The 24,658-nt window shown below is 40.3% G+C and overlaps 2 protein-coding genes across 6 annotated transcripts in view; both read right to left on the reverse strand.

The window, feature by feature from the left end:
* Positions 1-840: 840 nt before the first annotated feature.
* On the reverse strand, positions 841-7,291 carry tex30 (testis expressed 30). 4 transcript variants are annotated; one of them, XM_055637371.1, is made up of 5 exons: positions 7,153-7,291; positions 3,703-3,933; positions 3,199-3,250; positions 2,882-3,087; positions 841-1,099 (listed from the first exon to the last, which is right to left on the reverse strand). In XM_055637371.1, exons 1-5 carry the CDS (start codon positions 7,210-7,212, stop codon positions 941-943), a joined length of 708 nt encoding a protein of 235 aa, XP_055493346.1. In that variant the 5' UTR covers positions 7,213-7,291; the 3' UTR covers positions 841-940. The 4 variants fall into 4 exon arrangements, with proteins under 4 accessions (XP_055493346.1, XP_055493347.1, XP_055493349.1 ...); XM_055637372.1 differs by lacking the exon at positions 7,153-7,291 and adding an exon at positions 6,628-6,715; XM_055637374.1 differs by lacking the exon at positions 7,153-7,291 and adding an exon at positions 6,556-6,574.
* Positions 7,292-8,433: 1,142 nt separating this feature from the next.
* Positions 8,434-24,658, reverse strand: part of poglut2 (protein O-glucosyltransferase 2) — a 56,289-nt gene continuing 40,064 nt past the window's right edge. For both annotated transcript variants that reach the window (XM_055637370.1, XM_055637369.1), the window contains 4 exons: positions 23,108-23,317; positions 17,119-17,208; positions 11,866-11,970; positions 8,434-9,191 (listed from right to left, as the gene is read on the reverse strand). In XM_055637370.1, coding sequence (XP_055493345.1) covers positions 9,174-9,191; positions 11,866-11,970; positions 17,119-17,208; positions 23,108-23,317 — 423 coding nt within the window. In that variant the 3' untranslated portion in view covers positions 8,434-9,173. The remainder of the gene's footprint in view (positions 9,192-11,865; positions 11,971-17,118; positions 17,209-23,107; positions 23,318-24,658) is intronic.

The following is a 24,658-nucleotide window of genomic DNA, read 5'->3' on the forward strand; positions in this document are numbered from 1 at the left end:
ACTGTTAATTGTATATTTTAAATGGTGATGCAAAATGCTGGGGATTGGAAATAAAACAGAGTTCAAAATACCCAGCAATAGGCTGTGGGCCGAGGAGCTTTTTTGTGCAGTTTCATGACCCAACTCATGGAACTACATGAAATGTTCACATATTTTGTAAAAAAATATATAAATCATCCCTGAAACTCGTCAAGAACAAAACTTGCACATTTTTTATTAAATTAGAGTAAAAACGGAAAATTGTCGGGTATTTTTAGTCCAATCAAAGCTCGTTTAACATTGGATCGGACGCCAGTTGGCCAATCACGCGCTTTGTTTCAGGCTAACTAGGCAGGGAGCACACATCATGGCTGAGAGTGCTACTACTGATGCGTTTTACTGGAGATTCCGATGAAGGCTCTTTGTTGTTCTGTGGAATACATGTCATGGAAACTTGCAGCAGGGTAATTGAATTTAGTGAGAAAAGCGTTAAGAAGTCTGAAGAATGTGCCAGGAATCAACTGGAACTGAAAGGTAAGATCTAAAGTCTGAATTTATGAAAATGAATCTGTATGGACTTTAATTAATCTAATTGCACCCTTTTATGTGAAAAAATTAGATTTGGAGGCTGTACATTCACTCATCCATTCACTCATTCATTTACTCACTCATCCATCCATTCACTCATTCATTCATTCATGAAGTTGAGGGCCTAAACTATGTGTATCCATAACAAAGTAAATTAAACATTTTCACTAATGCCAGCTTGTTGAAGTCTTAAAAGTTTTCTTTAACATCTATTCTTGGAGCTGCCTGCGTTAACTTACCAAGTAACAATGAATATTAAAGTAAAACCTGTCCAACATTTTGAATTGGGTTTATTCACTCGCTCAAAATATTCATCATAATTATGTTACAAACCAAATTTTGTCTATAAACACCCATGGAGACTTGATTCTTCTTAAAGAATTTTCTTAATCCATGAAAGGACTTCAGCATTGATCTCAGCCATGATGTTTTCTGTTATTTGTCCTTTAACTTCCATTGCATGGCCAGCTCCTTCGACCCAGTATACTCTGGTAGCCACTGGAATTTTCTTCAATATGCTTTCCAATAAATTCTATATGTTCAAATAATTTTGGGATTATTAAATAAATCTGTGTACATTACGCAGACATGAATAAGACAATGAATCAAATGAAAACAATATTGTGTTTTTCAAAATAGTTACCAAACTATTTTAATGGCTTGTGTAGGAAGGAACTGCAGGTGCTGGTTTATACCGAAGATAGACACAAAATGCTGGAGTAACACAGCAGGACAGGCAGCATCTCTGGAGAGAAGTGATGTTTCGGCCAGAGACCATTCAGTCATCCATTTTAATGACTTATTGAAACGCATACAATTTTACTTTGCTTTTCAAGTTCCTTTAATTTAATATATGATTTAATATATTAATATAATATATATAACTAATATATGAAATGCTTTATTTACAATAACATTCTGTTCAATATGTCGTATTCATTACCAAGCCGAAAGATCTCTTTGTGTTCAGATTATGGCTAAGAGTGCGACCCACAGCAACTCCATACAACCTCTGGACCTCCGAAACGTGTCTGCAGCCGCGGCACTTCTGGAAGGCTTCACCAAGTCACCTGGGATCCCATGTGCCTTCACTTTCTGGATGAGCCTATCATGAGGGCTCTTATTGAATGCTTTACTTAAGTCTACATATACGACATCCACTGCCTTTATCACATCACTCATCTATATCACACCACAAAAAAGCTCAAACGAGTTAATAACACATGACTTTGCCCACACAAACGCATGTTGACTATCCCCACTGTGTATGCTGTGAGTACATTATATATTTCAGAATCTCTCTTAACAATTTGCCTACCACTGGTGCAAGAGTCACTGGTCTATAATTTCCTGACTTGTCCCTATTATCTTTCTTAAACACAGGAACTGCACTAATTATCCTCTGTTTCTCTACACCTCACCTAAGGATATAGAGGATACAAGGATTGCTGTCAAGGCCCCTCGCAATAACTTGGGATAGATCTTGTCAGGGGTCATATCCACCTTAATGTTTCTCAAGAGATCCAAAAGTATTTTCTCCCTCATTCAATATGCCCGAGAATATCCGCATACCCCTCGCTGATCTCATGCTCCATGTACTTCCACTTGGTGAATACCAATCCAGTGTTTATTTCGTAACAGCGCAAATGACTTCCTTTGTCTTTGAATAATCCTGTCCATCCCCTCGTTACCCTCTTGTTTTTAATGAATGCATAAAATGCTTTGGGATTCTCTTCAATTCTAGTAGCCAAGCATATTTCTTGGCTCCTTTTGGCCCTCCTGACTCCCTATTTCAGTTTCCTCTTCCCCATTTCCTTTGTACTCAAGAGCTTAGTCTGATTTCAGTATCCTACACGACATATAAGCTTCCTTTATCTTTTGATGAAATATGCAACATCCCTCATTCTGAGCAGGAAAGAACTGCAGATGCTGGATTAAATCAGAAGGGTCTTGACCCGAAACGTCACCCATTCCTTCCCTCCAGAGATGCTGCCTATCCCGCTGAGTTTTTTGTCTATCTCTCATTCTGAACCTTCCATCCCTGTCTGTCTTTTCTCTCAGGAACAGCTTGATCCTACATTCTGACCAGCTGGCCTTCAAACTCCTCCATGTGGGTTTAATAACAGCCACTCCCAATTTATTTACCCAGTTTCTGCATAATGCTTTTGTATGTTGTATCATACTGAGAAATGATTACTTATTTTAGGAATATATATCTTTTTTTAATTTCATAAAAATAACTATAGGCATCAAATTATCATTCATCTGGTTATCATTCACTACATCTATTTGTTAGAGAAATAGTTTGATTCACCTTGTCACACATTTCATCTGCTGATCCAGAAACCAGAAGGATTGGATGGCGTACATGAAGCAGATCCTCTGATCGTAGTTTACTGTGTTGCTTTGCAGGGTGCAGAGGAAAGGACAGACAAATGAGACCTTGCACAAATGCTTCATCTCCGGTATCCTTGCATTGTTTAACAATACAGGCAGCAGCTCTAGACCCCATGGAACGACCTACATAAAAAAAGATTTATTACACATCCATAATTCTGATCATTAAATAGTTCAAAAAAGATAGAATCAATAATTACAATGAACAGGCTTACCAACAAAGGTTTCACTTACCCCCAAGAAACCAGCTTTTCACTTTATATTCTTTTGAAGATTTTAAATATTCCTACAATAATTATTGTAAAAAATTGCGTTATTTTATAAAGTGAGACAAACTTGTGACTTTAGAAACATTTTGTACAAACCGATTCATTGGCTCATTGATCTAACCATGCAAACCAGTTGTTCCAATTAAAAATCCGTCGGACTGAGTTTGCTAACTTCACCTGGAACGGGTGTCAACATATCTAGTTTAAGATTGGAAAACTCACCCAGAGTCTCAATCCTTGATAATTTCAAGTGACCACTCCAAAATGCACAATAAACATTGCATGGACAGAAATGGGATAGTGGTAATGTTCACCTCCCCCAAGCTACATTTCATTATGTTTCTCACTCAAATAATGAGGTCGGATTATGCATTAGGTCTATGAAATATTAAATCAATGAAAAAAAAGCACTGAAAGCTAAATTTGTCAGAATTCATTTTTAAGCAGTAAAATACGATAATTCTCTTACCACAACCGCCCTATAAGCTCTGATTCTATAGACCAAATTGGGGCCTTTGCAAGTGAACCTAAGGCACAGTATCCCATTAGATGCAAGAAATTCTGTCAAGGATACCAGCTGATGGAAGTTCATGTCTCCACTTGCACCATGATTAAGGATCACTCCATGTGTGAAACTAACATTTGGAATTGTGTAGATGGCATCCAGATATTTTCTTTCAAATGGTATTTTCAATTTAACCTAAAAAATCAACACATAAAATTATTATATGCAATACTACAATAATATCTGACATACACGAAAACTAATGATGTACTTGATTCAAAACAGTCTTAAAATAATGCTATTTACTGCATTTACCTTAAAATAGTGAAATAGAAAGATTTTATTCCAGCTCCACTATTGAACACCAACTTTGGCTTTTCAAAAAATGTGTTTGGTGTTTTTTCCATTCAAAATATTCTGCCTGGCTGCCAGTACAGAGAGAAATAACGTACGGATATGCATCAGATGATTCACTCCAATCTTCTGGATCACTGCATGCAAATTAGGTAATTATTTATCTGGCAGAAAAATCCATATCATTGTCATTAATATAAACAATGTTTTCATTGAAGGAGGTTTCAAGAACTGGGGAAGCAGTTTAAAGAGGACTGGCAAAAAAGCCATTAAGGTTGTTTAGATCAAATGCTTAGAGCCTGGAGTTCTCATTCAATTGCAGTGTTCCTCACATGTGCTGGACAAGTACCTGAAGGGAAAGAATTTTCAGCGTTGTGGAGAATGGGGAGAAGGAATGGATGGAGGCTCCTAGATAGAACTGGCATAACCTTTTTCCATACTGCAACCATTGTGTGGTTTAGCGATATAATGGGGAATGGCAGGTAGACACAAGAAGCTGGAGTAACTCAGCGGGACAGGCGGCATCTCTGGAGCGAAGGAATGTTTTGGGTCGACACCCACAGGACGTCGCCCATTCCTTCTCTCCAGGGTTGCTGCTGATCCCGCTGAGTTACTCCAGCTTTTTGTGTCTACCTTTGATTTTAACCAGCATCTACAATTCTTTCTTAAAACACAATGGGGAATGGCTCCTTTCCCTGCAAAATTGCTTGGATACTTGACTGTTATACAACTCGTGTTTATGTCAACTGAGTGTTGAGAAAAAAAATACATCATCTTGATCACATAAACTAAGAAATTCATAGTGGCGACATTTCCAGTGGTTGATATGGAATATACATTCACCACTACAAGCAGCTATGCCAATAATCTAAAAGAAAGAAAGAATGAAAGAAAGCTATCTATCTACCTATTACTAAATCTTGTTTGTTTTTATGTCTGTCTGTCTGTCTTGTCTATTTGTGATGTCCTGAATTACGTCAAAACGGTACACGATAGCGCTACAATTTTTGGCCCACCTTACCCACCGGTGGTGTGTTGTATCAAGTTTTGTTCAGATTGATGGTATATTTTACGTGATTGACATTTTAAACTTAAATAATTAAACAACTTGCCGTTAGCAGCATATGACATCACAATGGGATCTCATTTACATAAACTGCCCAACAGCATTGTTCCACCCCACAATTATATCACAATGGGATCTCATTTACATTTTTAAAAATTGCTCTTTAAAAAAAAAATCAGTTTTAATCAAATTCTTAGGAGGAAGTTTCATCTACAAAAAATCATTGTGGTTTTCATTGTGGGTGGGTGGAATAGGAGAAAGATTTCATTTACAAAAAAAAATTGGGGGGGGATGGGGGTGTTGAGCACCCACGCCACTCCCACATGGGGCCGATTGAGCCCCCCCCAGCACAGCCTCAGCCTTTCCCTCCCCCTGCACAGCTTCGGCCTTTCCCTCCCTCTCCCGCAGCTCCAAACCACAGCCTCGGCCTCTCCCGCAAGCGGCTCCAGACTGCTTGGCCCATTCCTTCATTGCCGACATGGTGGAGAAAATGAGGCCAGCAGTGGTTTACATCGAAATATTGGGGAGGCGAGGAGGAAGAGTGGGGGGTGGGATAGGGGGCAGGTGAGGAGTGAGGGAGGATGGGGATAGCAGGAGAGCAGGGGGCTAGGGAGGGAGTGATTGAGGGTAGGGGAAAGGAGAGGGTGGGAGAGGTGAGGGAGGGAGTGGTGGAGGGAATGAGGAGAGGAGAAAGAAGGGAGGGAGAAGATGAGGGGGTGGGAGTGCTGGGGGATGAGGGGGAATGGAGGGTAAGGGTAGGAAGATGGGTGGTGATGTAATGGGGAGGGGAAGTGAGAGGAAGGGATGGAGGGGGTGAGGGGAGGAAGCAGAGGGGTGTTGGTGGAGGGAGGATGATGGAGGACAGGAATTGGGACTGAAGAGGGAGTGGAATATTGTGTTGGGGGCACGGACCCAACGGGTCCGCACTTGGTCTTCTAGTTACCAGCTAAAATCATGTAGTGTACCAAAACTGAGCATTCCCAAATTATCCGAACAGACGTACTTTATCCAGTAACAATTCCTGGTATCATCCGTAATTGACCTGGTCTACAATCCTGCAATATTGTCCAAAAGTACACAACATTGAATGAGGAATTTAGTTGTCAATGTCGCTTGGTCAGTAGACTGAATTCAAATCCTCCATCACTTATCTTGGAGCCATCAGTATGGGTGGCTGCTGCAGTGGACACTATGTTAACACCAACCCTGAAACCTTATGAATAAAGATGATACACCTCCTCTTCTTTTCCTCCTTCCTTCTCCTCTTCTTTCCCCACCCCCTCTTCTCCTCCACCTCATTTTCTTTTCCACCCCTCTTCTCTTCTCCCCCTCTCCTTGGTCATCTTCTCTCCCCACCCCTCCTCTTTCTCCCACCCCATGTTTGAAACGTTACTAACAATGCAGCAATATAAGAGAGCAGAGGAAATGGCTCAAAGCATTCATGTGTCGAGAGCAATGAAGGTGCACACCGTTTCGTACGAGCACAAAACCTTAACCTCCGCCATTGTAACCGCGCTCTGGTCCAGGTCAGCGCCAGATACTAGAGTAGCCGCCCACCCACCCACGCACCTTCAAGCGCAACACAATTTGCCAAACCAGACGTCAATTATCTCCCAAAAATGAATTAAACAGAGAGCGCTGCCTCTTCCGTGATTTCCAATGTGTAACTCGTTTGTCATGCATTGTTATATTTACTAATTGTTTAACATTTTGCTTGCTATTTTGGAAGGTTGGGAATTGTTTAGGTATAGTTTGGTGTCTGGATCTGGGTTTTACGCTAGTCGTGTTCAATGCTTACACTTTTGCCGAGTTTGGCTTCCATTTATTTATTAATTGTTCATGTTATTTTCTGTCTTCATTTAGAATTTGTTGCATCTTGTTTGTAAAACTATTAACCCTAAAACTGTATGTTTTGTTTTTAAATTTAAAGGACAGCCGAGTTAAATTCTGCAAAGCATTCAGTAAAACCGAACTTCCGGGTGTCCCGAACTCACAACAGCAGCCGCCTCCTTCAAACTTCTCCCAAGGTCCAAATCTCCGTTCTCTACCTTCATTAGATTCTGTCTTCAAAGTTAACAGCTGGATACATTGCTGCACACATTGGCCTGGTTGATTAATCAATATTCCACACAAACGTACCTGTACTACAAACCAACTGGCCCCGTTACCTTGCCCAATCCTCTACTGTCTATTTCTATCTCCTTCACAAAATCCACAAGCAGGACTGGCCTGGCTGAATCATTGTTTTTGCCTGCTCCTGCCCCACCAAACTCTACTCCACCTAATTTAATTCTATCTTAAATCTGAAACTAAACCAGAAAATGGTAGCGATAAAGGGTCAGTCAGCAGTTGCAGAGACAGAAGCAAAGTTTTCAAATGTCTTCCCCCACTGAACAGTACCAGACCTGCTGAGTATTTCAAGTGTTTTCGGTTTTTCATTTTATTTAACCATTTTCTACGATGATCCAAGGAATTACAATTATCTGCACATAAAGAGCCTGTCCCACTTGGGCTACCTAATCCGCGAGTTCTGGCGAGTCTGCCCTCGACTCATACTCGCAGCATGGTCGACACAAGGTCGTAGGAGGTCTTCGTAACTCTCCTTCATGCTCGAGAGTGGTCGCCGCGTACTCGAGGCCGCGGCGTATTTTTCAATATGATAAAAAATGCCCACGAGTAAAAAAAGGTCGCCATGGAAAAAAATCGATACTTTTTTTACTCGTAGGTTTAGTCGTAGTAGATCGAAGTAGGCCGTAGTAGGTCGGCATGTTAGTTGTAGGTAATCGAGGGTAGTCGAAGGTGGTCGAAGGTAGTCTTCATCATAGTCAATGGGAGGTCGAAGGAGGTCGTCTTCACACTCCACTATTCGGTGTCCAATTTTCCCAAAGCTAGTCGAAGCTGGTCTTCAACATAGTTGAAGGAGGTGGAAGGAGGTCTTCCACATGGTCGAAGGAGATCTTCAACATGTCATTTTTCAAACTCTTCTAAATTCGCCAATTAGGTTGCCCAAGTGGGACAGCCCCTTAAGTCTGAACTCGACTTCAAATTACATGTATAATTGTTACTATCCTAGAAATGCTTTTGTTTGTACAAACATTGTTTATTTTGGCTTTGAAACTTTAAAGTTTAGGATATCATAACTAGCTTTAAAAGCCACCTTACAACATGTAACTGATTTGTTAAATATATATGCCATTTTATTTTATAATATTTCATAATTGATCAAGATTTAAATGTAAATACATATATTGAGATAATAATTGATGATGCAAACAAACAGGAAATTATGCTTTTATTTAAAAAAAGATTAATAATCAGCTAACTACTTCAGATCAAATATTTTGACAATATTGTAAAAGCACCAATGGTTACATAATTCATTGTTCAATTGTGCTTGCCATCAACATACTGGAAATTTTCTAAAATGTGCCACTTAAGAAAAACTGAGAATGTGCACAATTGCATATTGCTCTTATTCTCACATGATTTATTTGAAGCTGATTCAACCAAATAAATAGTGATTTAGTGCCAACCCTCCAGGTGTCTATTTCAAATGTAATTGTGCATGGACAACATTGCAACCTATTACAAACAGACCTCTGGAAATAAAATAGAATCGCACTGCCGTTAATAAGCTTTAGTCTTCCAATCTATTAACCTTTCCTGGTATACTCATGTATTTAATACCTAAGCATTTGCATGTGTCTTAAATTATTATGTTTGAAATAGCGCACATCTTTTTTTTTCAGAAATCTCTTTTGGTGGCTAAAGATGAACAAACAAGTATTTTATGCAGCCGAATAGCAGTTTTGTGGCAATTATGAGGTATATCTTTTTTACAATAGACCATCAAATCCTTTTCATCAGTGGATGCGTGAACAACAGCCGGAACAGGATTGTTGGGATTTTCCAGAATTGCATACTAATAAATGAATATTGATGCCGTTAAACTGAACTGAAATCCAATGTCTTGCATAAACACGTTGTTGTAGTGTTCTCTTCTTCACATTTTTGGTCAAAGTTCATCTCGTGACTGAAAATAAAATTATGTAGAGCATTTTAGGGTTCTTCATTAATTGGTAAAAATAATTAATGTTCTTTAAAATTTTAGATCCAAAGCCATGGTGGAAAAAGTCCTTTGTAAGAAGAGCATCACTCTCACATCAAAGGAAAAGCAATAATTATATTGTTGCTATTTAATGAATTAGAACAGATGTGACCAAAACTATGGCAGCATTTGAGAAGCAGTAATCATTATGCACTTTCCCAAACCAAATTAAATGCAAAGACATTTGGCAAAAAAAAATTGGAAATATTTAAACTAAAGTTGGAAAAAATATACAAATCAAATATTTTCTTGCTAGGAAAAATATCATATAAATAATGCCTGGGTTCCGTTGATGAATGAAGAAATTAAAGCAAGTTTGGAATGAATAGTAGATTTTTTTTGTACTTAAACAGATAAAAGAGGCAATAGCTAGAATAAATATTCTGAATACCTGGGAAAACTACAAAGGAATTTAGAATGGTTTATACAAAGAGATGGTGGTACACCACAGATACAATTAGACAACTTTCAGTAAACATGATGGAATACGTCACGTTTCCCCTTTCATCTGAAGGATACACAGTCAGAATCTTTTTCCTAGGGTAGAAATATTAAATGCAAAATTGCATAGCTACAAGATCAGAGGGAGAAAGTTTAAAGATGATGTGCCGGGAAGTATGTCCCAGAGTAGTAGTACCTGGAACCTCTTGTCAGTGGTGGTGATCAAAATAGACAATAGGTGCAGGAGTAGGCCATTCGGGCCTTCAAGCTAGCACCACCATTCAATGTGATCATGGCTGGTCATCCCCAATCAGTATCCCGTTCCTGCCTTCTCCCCATATCCCCTGGCTCCGCTATTTTTAAGAGCCCTATCTAGCTCTCTCTTTGAAGCATCCAAAGAACCTGCCTCCACTGCCCTCCGAGGCAGAGAATTCCGCAGACCAGACAAGATAGTGTCATTTGAGAGATTTTTAAATGGACACATGAATATGCAGATAATTGAGTTATATAGAGCATGAGTGGGGAGCTGACAGATTTTTTGATTCTATGAATTATTTGTATTAAGCAGAATTATCATCAATCACACGTTGAATGACAATTGTGCAGTTGACGAGTAGCAGCTAGTATGTTATATTACGGCAGTGAATCAGAAATACCTGGTTTCCGTTTTCACTGTATTCTTCATTTGGAGGAAAAGTAGCGAGGGTGAATGGGGACTAAATATTCTCTACATGGGGGAGTTCATGTGGCTTTGCATCGCCACCACTGCATGCGTTGACATAATCCTGAAGGATAAAGCTTCCAAATTGGGTCTACTTTGATTAATTATGAACAACTGGAGAGAATAAAGAGTAGCAGCCAGACCCCTTGCAGACACATCTGTCTACAAGAAGTAGAACTAAAGAATTATTGGTAACAGGAAGACAAAGTCTTGTTATAAATTATCCTAAAAAACGATGACAATGTCATAGTCACATAATATCAGTGAGACAGTAAACAGCCTAAAGACACAATGAGAGATGTAGGGAAAGCTGATTAAAGCAGTTAGATAGGCAGTTTTGAGAAGTCATTTAGAGCTAGGGAAGGGTTAAGGCAGACAGGTTAAGAAACGTTTAGATTGTAGATATAAACTTAAGTTCAATTCCCACTGGTGGAAACTGTGGGAGGGAAGGGAATGGATAGCATGATAAATCAGACTGGAAGAACAAAGCATACAAATAATATCTTGGTAGGTGGTCATAACCATTTGGGGACCTGTAAATAAGGAAGGCTTTCTAAATTAATCCAAATGTCAGTGGATGTGGGATTTGCCGTTGTTTCCAGACCGTGGCCACAGATGCTAATGTTTGCATGAAGGAAGTCACTATAGAAGCCACTTTGTGTAGAGCAGTGGGAGTGACACAGATGTGGAACTACTTCTCAGAGCTTCCCTCACCCAGTCAAAGAAAAATGCTGGCTCATGCCTACTGATGACAAATAGGCATATTATAATATGGAGGAGCCTGAACGTAGTGAATTGGTGACAAGGTGAGGAATGAACCAAATGGCATATATATAGAAACCTATTGGAACATAGCACAGAAAATTGCATAGCACAGAAACAAACTCTTTAGTTCAAGATGTCTATGCAAACAATGATGCCAAATTAAACTAATTCCTGTCCGTACATGTGTGTGTAAAAATGTTGCTGTCATACCTGCTTCCGTCGCCTTCCCTGGCAGCTTGTCCCAGACACCGACCTCTCTGTCAAAAAAACTTGCCTTCTTTAAACCTTCATTTTCTCACCTTAAATCTATGCATGTTAGTATTTGACATTTTCATTCTGGGAGAAAGATTCTGACTACGTTTCTCATAATTGTGGGCTTTGAAAGGGGCAACTCCTAGAGGAGTTGGCAATCGGTGGTGACAAAAGAGATTATGCCATTGTTAAAGATTCTCACTCTAGTTTAATAATTGGTAGGAAAAGTCACATTGAAATAGCACATGGAGCGTAAAGAAGAGACAGTAAGGAATGACATCACTCTGTTCAATGTCGTGGACAGTTCAAACTTGAATTTCCCTAGTTCTTAGATTAAAGTTCTCCAATATTTAGTCTATTCTGAAACTGTTGGCACATTTCAAAAAAACTTTTTTTTTTTAAACCACATTAGGACTATACCTTTGTTCTATGACACACACAAGGGAACAGTTCATCGTTTGGATGGTCCACCAGTTCCATGCTGTCCCTAATCTTAGGTTCGTTCACTTGAAGAGCAGCATACTCCTGTTTAAAAAAACATCATAGGCATAAAATGTGCTAGTAATGTTTTACATAACAAAATCATATTGTTCTTATGTATCACTTTTAATAGAGAAATAATATTCCAAGATACCTTTTAGGAGTATTATTACTAAAATGTAAAGCCATTCTATCAAAGATAATCAAAATCTTTATCAGAGTCATAGCGTTTAAGAACCATGTTGAAGAAAGAAACAGGTAAAGCATGAATACTAATAGTGGAGTGATTACATTTGGGTATGATGAAGAATCAACAGTTGGATGCACAAGTAGTGTACCATGCTACAGTATTGAATGAGGAGTTGGGTTGTCCGTTAATTGAAAATAAAGGAGAAAATTTTAAATGGAGACACCCTATTTCCTCCAATTTCCACACACCTGCTCTCACCCCAGATTTCCCCAGACAGAATAGGATAGTTACACTAATGCCCTGTCCCACCGGACGATTTCATTCCAAGAGCTCTCACGAGTTAAACAACAATCAAACTCGTGGTAAGCACGGAGAATGAACGTAGCTGGTACATCGGAGCTCGGGGACGTCTCTTAGCGGCTCATAACGCTAACGGCAGGTACTTGGGAAGACTCGCTAATGGCAGGTAAGCACGGGAAGATTTTTCAACGTTGAAAAATGTCTACGGGAGCCCCGAGTACTGACGAGTGGCCATTACCGTAAATCTCAGAGTTCAAATCGGGGCAAACTCGGGAGAGCTCTTGAAATGAACTCGTACTGTGGGACAGGGCGTTAAAACACTCCGAATTTTGCTCAAGACTCCAGCATCTGCAGTTCCTTGTATCTCCAGAGGTGCAACCTGTCCCAATACCCCCCCCCCCCCCCCCTCCCCCTCCCCCCCCCGCCAAATACTATACACAGACCTAAGCAGCCCTTCCAGGCATAGATTCACAAGCACATGGTTTATTGGATTTAGTCTTCTCCACTGGCACAGTGAGGCCAGCGCAAACTAGACGGACTCCACCTCATATTCCGCTTTGGTTGCTTACAGCCCAATGAGATGAATATTGAATTTTCCAAGTTCAAGTAAACTACTCCCACTAGGAACCTTTCACACTCCGACCAGTACACACACAAGTTCACAGCTTCTATATCCCCCCCCCCCCCCAAATTATCAAGACGCATCACCTTCCCCCATATTGCTCCATCTGCCCATCTTTGTGGTTAATTGTACTGCACCATGACAATTAAGCTCATTCAGACCATAATTCAGCTGTAGTATTGAGGTTAAAAATGTCAGAATCTGGTCAATTCAATGTCAAATTGTGTCAAAGACTTGATAAAGAGCCGTGGTGGACATATAATAGACAAGACATAATGGTGCAATGCTAATGAATAATAGGTAACCCTGTTACATGTGCATCGACGTATTATATCCAAGAGTGAGCGTGTTTCAATTAATTTGCACAAGAATGTATATAAGGAAGACTGAGAATGTTGGTTATAAAATGGTAATGTTAAAAGTTAAAGATATGTTGACGATGAATTTCCAAACCAGAGACTCAATACCAAGTGTAATCCTCAGTTCTTGAAGGGTTAGTTGCCAATAGATAAAAAGACTATGGTGGACCAGGAGACAGGGGGGCACAGGATGAGTCAGGGCTTTCACCAGTGGTGTAGTTGTAGTTGTATCGAAGGTTGAGAAAAGTCAAGAGGATGAGTTTGGAGGGTTTAGTACTGCTGCGGTCGGAAAGGTATTTAATGGATTGGGATTCCTAATCCCAGATCGGAATTTACTCAAAGAGTGCAGGGTCTGAAAGAGCATTGCTTCAGGAACATCCTCATTCAATGTACATCTAATGTGGAATTTGTGTCAGTGCCACAAGTATTATTCATGATATTGCGTACCAAGTCAAGTCTCCAGAACTGTGCAATTGAACTTGAAAATTGTTCCAATCATATTGCACTCTGGAAATAACTAACTTACGTACACATGGCAATAAAAAAATAACATCTATAGTGGGACGACAGTAACATCTCTGGCATGAGACCATCCAACCAATTGTTTTTAATTCACAGCGTAACGGTGAATTTTCACAAATTTTTACGCTAAGTGTCAACAGACAGTGACTTTTTTTTAATCAAAGTACATGTTATAAGTAATCATATGTAGATTGTTATATGTGAACAAGTGCAAAACAATCATTTAACATGGGTATTAAGGTTAAATAATGGGCATTTTTTATTTACCTCTGGGGAAGAAAATACATTATGTGATAGTCAGTTTATCTTGACCATGCTAACCCAAATATTTCAGGGAGTAAAGATTTGGGCCTCAGTTCAATAGAAAATGACTATCAAGGAACAAATCAAATACATTTTTTTAAAAGTACGATATATATTTTGACTCAATTGAGAAAGAATTATTCCTGCATTAAACCATCCAATTGAATTCAGCAGAGTTCCCCAATTCCACTTCTGATAACAGGTAGGTGAAGTCCCAGGCATTGCATAAATTGTTATCATCAAAGATAAATATAATAGTGGCTACTGTCATCTGAACACCAGTAGCATACAGGGCTAGTTTTAATGCTTTGTGCCCTTCTGGCAAAGCCAATTTGAAGCAATGTTTTCCATTTTCCAAGAGTAAGCTATTCAAGAGTCCTTCAATTCAAATGTTATCCTCATATAATCTAACAGCTACTGTCGAAGTATGTGGTGGCAGTCCACTAAGTTATGAAATTCCAAAGTTCAACAAGGGTCACAAAGCTATAAAATGCTGATAAAGAGGCATCTGCAGATAAGGAGCTGATAACAAAGAAATATTGATAATGATCTTTTGTGCTGTAATTTAGAAAAAAATGTATAAGTAAATTGCATAGAGCTTCTCACGACATTAAAGAGAGTACAATAAAATATAGCATGTTGTAATTTAATTCTATTTCAGAGAAAGCTGTGCAATGAATGGTACAAGATTATAAAAATGAGAATATGACACAAAAGTGCAGGATACCTGCAGCCAATAACACTCAAGATGCAGGAATGACAAAGGGCTGAGTCACTGATTGCAGAAGTGCTTTGATATTTTGATGATAATAGTTGACCATTATTATCTGATTTAATCGATCTCAATTCAATTCACCTGAGGGGAAAATCTTCTTTGCTCTTCCATTTGTAAGAAAATGAGCAACAAGTTGCTGAAACTCAGATGCTTTCACTACGAAGCAAACATGGCCATTCTTTTTCCTTTGCCAATTGCTTTCATTTTTCCCCTCTATCTCTTGCTATGGCATTTCCCACCAAAAAACGATCAGAACTACCAGTGAAATAACAATTCCCATACAGTGGGGAAAAAAAGATTGCTGCACTCTTAACACTTTGCACTTGTATCGCTGTCCTAACAATGTTTTCAAGGAACTTCACAACTGGAGAAGAGTCATTAAATCTGAAGAGAGGAGGAGGGGAGGGAAAAAGGAGGGAAGGGGAGATCCATTATTAATTAAAGCTGATGAAGTGAGGTATGAGCAATCTCACAACCCTTGAAATGGCTAACCTTTTCATTAGCATTTTCCTAAATTGTTCTGTTCTCATTTGTTATAAACAAACTCCATCCCCTACTTCCAATTCCTCCGTCTACGCCGCATCTGCTCCCAGGATGAGGCGTTCCACACCAAGGCATCTGAAATGTCCTCATTTTTCAGGGAACAGGGGTTTCCCTCCTCCACCATAGATGAGGCTTGCACCAGGGTCTCTTCCATACCCCACAACACTGCTCTCTCTCCCCACCCCCCCCTACTCGTAACAAGGGCAGAGTCCACCTAGTCCTCACCTTTCACCCCCACCAGCCGTCACATACAATAAGTAATCCTCCGTCAGTTTCGCCACCTCCAACGTGACCTCACCACTCGCCACATCTTCCCATCTCCCCCCATGTCTGCCTTCCGCAAAGACCGCTCCCTTCGTAACTCCCTTGTCAATTCTTCCCTTCCCTCCCGTACCACCCCCTCCCCGGGCACTTTCCATTGCAACCGCAAGAGATGCAACACTTGTCCCTTTACCTCCCCCCTCGACGCCATTCAAGGACCCAAGCAGTCGTTCCAGGTGCGACAGAGGTTCACCTGCATCTCCTCCAACCTCAACTATTTCATCTGCTGCTCTAGATGTCAGCAGATCTACATCGGTGAAACCAAGCGGAGGCTGGGCGATCGTTTCACCGAACACCTCTGTAATCAACCTGACCTCCCGGTGGCTCAGCACTTCAACTCCCCCTCCCACTCCATATCCGACCTCACTGTCCTGGGTCTCCTCCATGGCCAGAGCGAGCAACACCGGAAATTGGAGGAACAGCACCTCATATTCCGCCTGGGGAGTCTGCATCCTGGGGGTATGAACATTGAATTCTCCCAATTTTGTTAGCCCTTGCTGTCTCCTCCCCTTCCTCAGCCCTCGGGCTGACTCCTCCCATCCCCCAGCCTTCGGGCTCCTCCTCCTTTTTCCTTTCTTCTCCCTGCCCCCCCCGCCCCCAACCCCCATCAGTCTGAAGAAGGGTTTCGGCCCGAAACGTCGCCTATTTCCTTCGCTCCATAGATGCTGCTGCTCCCGCTGAGTTTCTCCAGCATTTTTGTGTACCTTCGATTTTCCAGCATTTGCAGTTCCTTCTTAAATATCTCCTTCATCGCGATCTTATCATCAAAATTGAAATAAGGGGTAGTCATTCAGAGCAGAAACGAAAGGGCAGTGAATTTTTGGAATTTCCACCTAACAAAGCTGTGGAGGCTCAGTAGTTATTGTATTCAAATATGGATCAATAGATTTTAGATATGTTGGGAACCAAGGGATGAATGATGGATGCAGAGATGTGGTGCTGAGATAACAGACCAGCGTTGATCTTATTGCATGGTGGAGCAGACATGAGAGAGAAAATGGCTTAATCCTGTTTCTCTTTCTTCCATTCTCATGATACTCTTGCCATGTTCTAATAAAATTGGCATCCTCAATTTTTTAAACAAAAATCTATTAAGTGATGGAAACAAAGTGTACTAAAGTTTAACGTTTGTGGAGGTGGATTCTGTTCCTTGTAGAATGTCAAGGTGAATAAGTACCTAGAGCCTGGTGGGATCTATCATACATTATTTAGAGAGGGATGAGAGGAAATTGCTGGGGCCTTAAAAGTTTCTACTTACCTGGAAGAGTTTAAAATAATAACAGAAGATGTGATTTGCCACAAGATTGTTCCTAGCATAGTCTTGTCCAGCTTTTGCAATCATTTTGGCCTTTGAAATAAATGAAGCAAAACAACAACAAAATAAATACATTTCCAAAGAAAGCATTCAATCTTGCCAATATCTGCACTTTCATCCGAGGAATTATGATCGCAGAAATAATTGGTGAGCCCCGACAAAGTATCCTGCAATCAATTTTGATGGTCTCAACGTGAACACACAGAAATACAATCATTCATTAAAAAAAACCCTATTTATCTATACTAACCTTAAAGGGCTTTCTCACGGTGCGACCTGATGCAAGACTTAACAAGAGTTTAACATCATGGGACCCTTCTGCGATAACAGTACGGCATTCGTGGACCACATTTTTGAATTTCTCCAAGAGTGACGAGCACTTTTTGGTGAGCGTTGCAACATTGTATGAACGCAGATGCCAGTGCGATATCCGTAATGACTCTTGCGGGTACCGTGGGAACTCCTGCGAACGGTAAACCCGGTAGCTTGACAGAGGGGACATAAGGTGAGTAAAAAAGGTGGTCTCAATATCACCAATGGACCATGTGTCCATCGAGGACGTCCCACCTAATTGTCATTGTTTGAGAATCTTTTTCACAGTAAGACTTGCAGAGATGCCTCTCAGAAAAGCGCAAAGAGAGGGGTCAAAGAAAGTCAGAAAGTTTTTAGCCATGCAGGTAAATAAGGAGGAGACTCAGCAAGAGAGACAGGTGGAGAGGCAAGAGGAGATGCCAGAGATACCACTGCCTGTGGGCTCTTTGGAGCAGGGAGAGGGTGATCAAGGTGGATTTGAGATTGCCTCCCCAGTAGCTGTTGCCTCCCCAATAGCCTCAGCAGACGATAACATAAAGGGAAGATGGCAGAAGGTAAGGCCATATAACTTCAACAGGGAACAAGAGGGGGAACTGGTGGAGTGGTACCAATGCAATGAGATTCTCTATGACAAATCCAGAGAGGATTATAGAAATAGGGAGAGAAAGCGCAACCTGCTGGAGACAAAGGCTGCGGAGTATCCCGGGTGCTCATGTGAGTATCTATAACAATATATTCGTTTATGTTTAGCTTAGAAACACTAAGGGGCAGAAAACGCTGGTGGGTGTTGTGTATAGGCCACCTAACAGTAGTAGTGAAGTTGGAGATGGTATCAAACAGGAAATTAGAAATGCGTGCGACAAAGGCAAAGCAGTTATAATGGGTGACTTAAATCTACATATAGATTGGGTGAATCAAATTGGCAGGGGTGCTGAGGAAGAGGATTTCTTGGAATGTATGCGGGATAGTTATCTAAATCAACATGTAGAGGAACCAACAAGAGAGCTGGCTATTTTAGACTGGGTATTGAGTAATGAGGAAGGGTTAGTTAGTAGTCTTGTTGTGCGTGGCCCCTTGGGCTAGAGTGACCATAATATGGTTGAGTTCTTCATTAGGATGGAGAGTGACATTGTTAATTCAGAAACAATGGTTTTGAACTTAAAGAAAGGTTACTTTGAGGGTATGAGACGTGAATTGGCCAAGATTGACTGGCAATTAATTCTAAAAGGGTTGACGGTGGATATGCAATGGAAGACATTTAAAGACTGCATGGATGAACTACAAAAATTGTTCATCCCAGCTTGGCAAAAGAATAAATCAGGGAAGGTAGTGCATCCGTTGATAACAAGGGAATTCAGGGATAGTATCAAAGCGAAGGATGATGCGTACAAATTAGCCAGAAAAGGCAGCATACCGGAGGACTGGGAGAAATTCAGAGACCAGCAGAGGAGGACGAAGGGCTTAATTAGGAAAGGAAAAATGGATTATGAAAGAAAACTGGCAGGGAACATAAAAACTGACTGCAAAAGTTTTTATAGATATGTGAAAAGAAAGAGATTAGTTAAAACAAATGTAGGTCCCTTGCAGTCAGAAACAGGTGAGTTGATCATGGGGAACAAGGATATGGCGGACCAATTGAATAACTACTTTGGTTCCGTCTTCGCAAAGGAAGACATAAATAATCTGCCGGAAATAGCAGGGGCCCGCGGGTCAAAGGAGTTGGAGGAATTGAGTGAAATCCAGGTTAGTCGGGAAGTGGTGTTGGGTAAATTGAATGGATTAAAGGCCGATAAATCCCCAGGGCCAAATAGGCTGCATCCCAGAGTACTTAATGAAGTAGCTCCAGAAATAGTGGATGCATTAGTAATAATCTTTCAAAACTCTTTAGATTCTGGAGTAGTTCCAGAGGATTGGCGGGTAGCAAACGTAACCCCACTTTTTAAGAAGGGAGGGAGAGAGAAAACGGGGAATTACAGACCAGTTAGTCTAACATCAGTAGTGGGGAAACTGCTAGAGTCAGTTATTAAAGATGGGATAGCAGCACATTTGGAAAGTGGTGAAATCATTGGACAAAGTCAGCATGGATTTACGAAAGGTAAATCATGTCTGACGAATCTTATAGAATTTTTCGAGGATGTAACTAGTAACGTGGATAGGGGAGAACCAGTGGGTGTGGTGTATCTGGACTTCCAGAAGGCTTTCGACAAGGTCCCACATAAGAGATTAGTATACAAACTTAAAGCACACGGCATTGGGGGTTCAGTATTGATGTGGATAGAGAACTGGCTGGCAAACAGGAAGCAAAGCGTAGGAGTAAACGGGTCCTTTTCACAATGGCAGGCAGTGACTAGTGGTGTACCGCAAGGCTCAGTGCTGGGACACCAGCTATTTACAATATATATTAATGATCTGGATGAGGGAATTGAAGGCAATATCTCCAAGTTTGCGGATGACACTAAGCTGGGGGGCAGTGTTGTGTTAGCTGTGAGGAGGATGCTAGGAGACTGCAAGGTGACTTGGATAGGTTGGGTGAGTGGGCAGATGTTTGGCAAATGCAGTATAATGAGGATAAATGTGAGGTTATCCATTTTGGTGGCAAAAACGGGAAAGCAGACTATTATCTAAATGGTGGCCGATTGGGAAAGGGGGAGATGCAGCGAGATCTGGGTGTCATGGTACACCAGTCATTGAAGGTAGGCATGCAGGTGCAGCAGGCAGTAAAGAAAGCGAATGGTATGTTGGCTTTCATAGCAAAAGGATTTGAGTATAGGAGCAGGGAGGTTCTACTGCAGTTGTACAGGGTCTTGGTGAGACCACACCTGGAGTATTGCATACAGGTTTGGTCTCCAAATCTGAATAAGAACATTATTGCCATAGAGGGAGTGCAGAGAAGGTTCACCAGACTGATTCCTGGGATGTCAGGACTGTCTTATGAAGAAAGACTGGATAGACTTGGTTTATACTCTCTAGAATTTAGGAGATTGAGAGGGGATCTTATAGAAACTTACAAAATTCTTAAGGGGTTGGACAGGCTAGATGCAGGAAGATTGTTCCCGATGTTGGGGAAGTCCAGGACAAGGGGTCACAGCTTAAGGATAAGGGGGAAATCCTTTTAAAACCGAGATGAGGAGAACTTTTTTCACACAGAGAGTGGTGAATCTCTGGAACTCTGCCACAGAGGGTAGTTGAGGCCAGTTCATTGGCTATATTTAAGAGGGAGTTAGATGTGGCCCTTGTGGCCAAGGGGATCAGAAGGTATGGAGTGAAGGCAGGTACGGGATACTGAGTTGGATGATCAGCCATGATCATATTGAATGGCAGTGCAGGCTCGAAGGGCCGAATGGCCTACACCTGCACCTAATTTCTATGTTTCTATGTACAGGAGAACAATTTAATGTTATCCATGATTTAAAAACATACAATGCTACAGATGTAAAAGTGCAGTTTTTGCAGTTACCTTTAATTTATCTTATAAGTCTGTCTGTTCTCTGCAGCTGCAATGTAAAAGTAGTGGCAGACAGCTTTTACACCCTCTTTGTTTGAAGTAGGAATCATGTCTCTAAGAGCCATAAAATAAATTAATAACCAATAAAATAACAACCAGCCTGTACTCGAACCAACTTTGTATAGGCATGTCTGCAAATGAGCCAATTCTACGAACGGAGGATATTTATATAGTGTGTGAAAAAAAGTGACATCATTTGTGCCACGTGATTAACTACACTACAGTCCACGATGTTCACGGGAAAGATCGGGAGACGGACAAGTCACTCGCACAAATGACAGAATTGCCGAGTACCGTGTGAACTCTTTATCTACCCCCCGTTATATCGTGCGGAACTCGTGCTCGACCACTTCACTCTGGTGACATCTTGCGTCAGGTCGCACCGTGAGAACCGGCCATTACACAAGCACAATTCTTCAGTCATAGATTACCCTTTCATAGTTAAAGTGCATAAATTGTGAAACAGGCAACAATAAAAATCTTATAGAATAAAAAAATAATAGTAGATGTTAATGGGCATCTTCATACTGTCTTAGCAACTAACTTTTTATTTTATTTATCAATTTAGATTAGATTAATTTGCAGAAGGTTGAGCATGTTCCATTACAGAGTGTTCTTGATTATTACATATCCAGATTTGAAGTAACTTAAAAGTTTACTTATTTAATGTTCACTATTGCACTGTTGCAGAAAATTACAGCGGATAAATCTAAAATTAATTCTAGATTTAATCTGACTGGGACTTCCTTTGTGCCAGAGACTCAAACGGAGCAGAATTTGTTAGGTGCATTCAGGAGGGATTCTTGAAAGAGTATGTAAATAGTCCAACTAATGTAGATAGTCCAACCGTATGTAGAAGTCCAATCCAAAAGTAAATAAAGAGCATGTGTACGGTTTAGGACTGGATCCTTGAGGTATAAAAATTAAGCAGAAAATAATTTAAACAGGGAATCTGGTGGCCTACAAGAGGTAATAAAAAGTCCTTGGCGAGTAGGATTGAGGAAAATCAACATTGCATTTTATACATACTTTAAAATAAAACAAAATAGCTGGGGAAAGGTTATAACCGCACAAGGGCAAACAAGAGAATTTATGCCTGAGGTCTGGGGAAATGGGCGAGCTATTAAATGTGCACATTGCATCGGTATTCACCATGGTGAAGGACAGGAAAATAGTGAGATCAGTGAGAGGTATTTTGTTGTTCTAGAGCATGTTGAGATCAAGGAGGAGGTGCAACGAGACCTGGGTGTCATGGTACACCAGTCATTGAAAGTAGGCATGCAGGTGCAGCAGGTAGTGAAGAAAGCAAATGATATGTTAGCATTCATAGCAAAAGGATTTGAGTATAGGAGCAGGGAGGTTCTACTGTAGTTGTACAGGGTCTTGGTGAGACCCCACCTGGAGTATTGCGTACAGTTTTGGTCTCCTAATCTGAGGAAAGACATTCTTGCCATAGAGGGAGTACAGAGAAGGTTCACCAGACTGATTCCTGGGATGTCAGGACTTTCATATGAAGAAAGACTGGATAGACTTGGCTTGTACTCGCTAGAATTTAGAAGTTTGAGGGGGGGATCTTATAGAAACTTACAAAATTCTTAAGGGGTTGGACAGACTAGATGCAGGAAGATTGTTCCCGATGTTGGGGAAGTCCAGAACAAGGGGTCACAGTTTAAGGATAATGGGGGAAATCTTTTAGGACCGAGATAAGAAAAACATTTTTCACACAGAGAGTGGTGAATCTGTGGAATTCTCTGCCACAGAAGGTAGTTGAGGCCAGTTCATTGGCTATATTTAAGAGGGAGTTAGATGTGGCCCTTGTGGCTAAAGGGATCAAGGGGTATGGAGAGAAGGCAGGTAAGGGATACTGAGTTGGATGATCAGCCATGATCATATTGAATGGTGGTGCAGGCTCGAAGGGCCGAATGGCCTACTCATGCACCTATTTTCTATGTTTCTATTCGGTCCCTTGCAGAAAGCTAAGGTGAACAAGCAAATTATAGACCAGTGAGCTTTACATCTATGGTACTTAAATAATTCAATACATGCAAATCCGAAAATCAAAATAAAAATATCCAATTATTACCTATGAATAGGGAAAATAGAACATATACCTACCTTCTCATCATGAGATTTTGCCCACTGAATTTTATCCAGAAGATCACTTAAATCACTTTTAAATGGAATGTAATGCTCCCATGGTGTCAGATCATTGTAGAAGTGTTCATAGTAGACTGAATTTTGCTTTAGAATGACACTGTCTCCTGCTAGCAAGTAAGGCATTCTGTAGGCTGCCACTGTCCCATCAATGTTGATTTGATATTTATACTACAAAAATACAATGTTCAACAGATTTCATATAATGTGCACAAAGATAATTTTTAAAATGACATACATTATTTTTGACTAAAAGGTAGATGCATTGTGGTGGTTCTGCTTATTTAATACCATGCTATCAGATGTTGAATTTAAAAAGTCAAATTATCAGCAGTGACATAAAATATTTACAGCAGAATCAAACAATTACAAATGGGATGATATGCCCCAAATGCACCAGTTCTGGTTTACTGATACCTGGAACACTTTTCTATGTATATGTGGGTGAATATTTATAATGCTATAATGCTTAACATCATGAACTTCTTAAATATTCTTGTGCATTCTATTAATTATTATCTCTATGCTAAATATTAGGAACTTAAGCTTGTTAACTGCAGTTGCCTTTGGTAGTCCTTAAAGGTGGGATAGAAGATAATAAGATTGGAAATAGGGTATTTATCCACACAGTTCTTCAAACTTGTTCTTCCCAATAGGATCGCAACTGAACTTAAACAATCAACTCCACTTGTTCACAAAAAAATTCCTTCTTCCTTAATTCCCAAAGACATTATTACCAGTCTTGAATGTAATGACAGAATTCTAAAGTTCTAAACTTCTAAATGAAAAAAATACTCCACCTTCCAGTACTAGATTGCCATCCCCTTATTCTGAGAGTATAACTCCTAGTTTATGGCTCTCCAGCCAGGGAACTGTCCTCTTGGCATGTCATAAGGTCATGTGATAGGAGCAGACTTCGGCAATTCTGCCCATCAAGTCTACTCTGCCATTCAATCATGGCTGATCTATCTCTCGTTCCTAACCCCATTATCCTGCCTTCTTCCCCATAACCTCTGACACCCATACTAATCAAGAATCTATCTATCTCTGCCTTAAAAATATCCATTGATTTGGCCTCCACAGCCGTCTGTGGCAAAGAATTCCACAAATTCACCACCCTCCTTTGTCAAACGCTCAAAATTGTAAGCAGTTCATTTAGATCTAAACTTATTCTGTTAATCTCTTCTCACTACCTGGCTCTGTCAACCCAGGAATCTATTTAGTGAGCATTGGTTATCATCTCTGCAAGACAAATATAGCCTTCTTGATTATGGGAGACTAAAACTGTACATTGCACTTTTGTTGATACCTTACAAAATCCACAAAGTCATTTCAGCAATATTTAGTTCAGCTCTTATATTATAAACCTCTTGGAATAAAAATAGCCTCCATCTTTCAAATTGCTCACCATACTTGCATGCTAACTTATATAGAGCATAATTTTCTTAGCAGAGCAATAGTTCAATTTTATACCTTTAACTCCCAATGGTTTTTAGTATCAAAAGGAAATTG

This window comes from Leucoraja erinacea, chromosome 6 (assembly GCF_028641065.1).
Source record: "Leucoraja erinacea ecotype New England chromosome 6, Leri_hhj_1, whole genome shotgun sequence".
NCBI classification, from domain to species: domain Eukaryota; kingdom Metazoa; phylum Chordata; class Chondrichthyes; order Rajiformes; family Rajidae; genus Leucoraja; species Leucoraja erinaceus.

What these genes read in the sequence shown, in the direction of transcription:
- tex30 (XM_055637371.1), bottom strand. Translation starts at nt 7,212, where the DNA reads ATGAAGGTAGAGAACGGAGATTTGGACCTTGGGAGAAGTTTGAAGGAG. An exon ending in GAGCTTATAGGGCGGTTGTG is followed by an intron (nt 3,251 to 3,702) that starts GTAAGAGAATTA and finishes TAATTATTGTAG; the next exon opens with GAATATTTAAAATCTTCAAA. An exon ending in CAGATGAAATGTGTGACAAG is followed by an intron (nt 1,100 to 2,881) that starts GTGAATCAAACT and finishes TTGAACATATAG; the next exon opens with AATTTATTGGAAAGCATATT.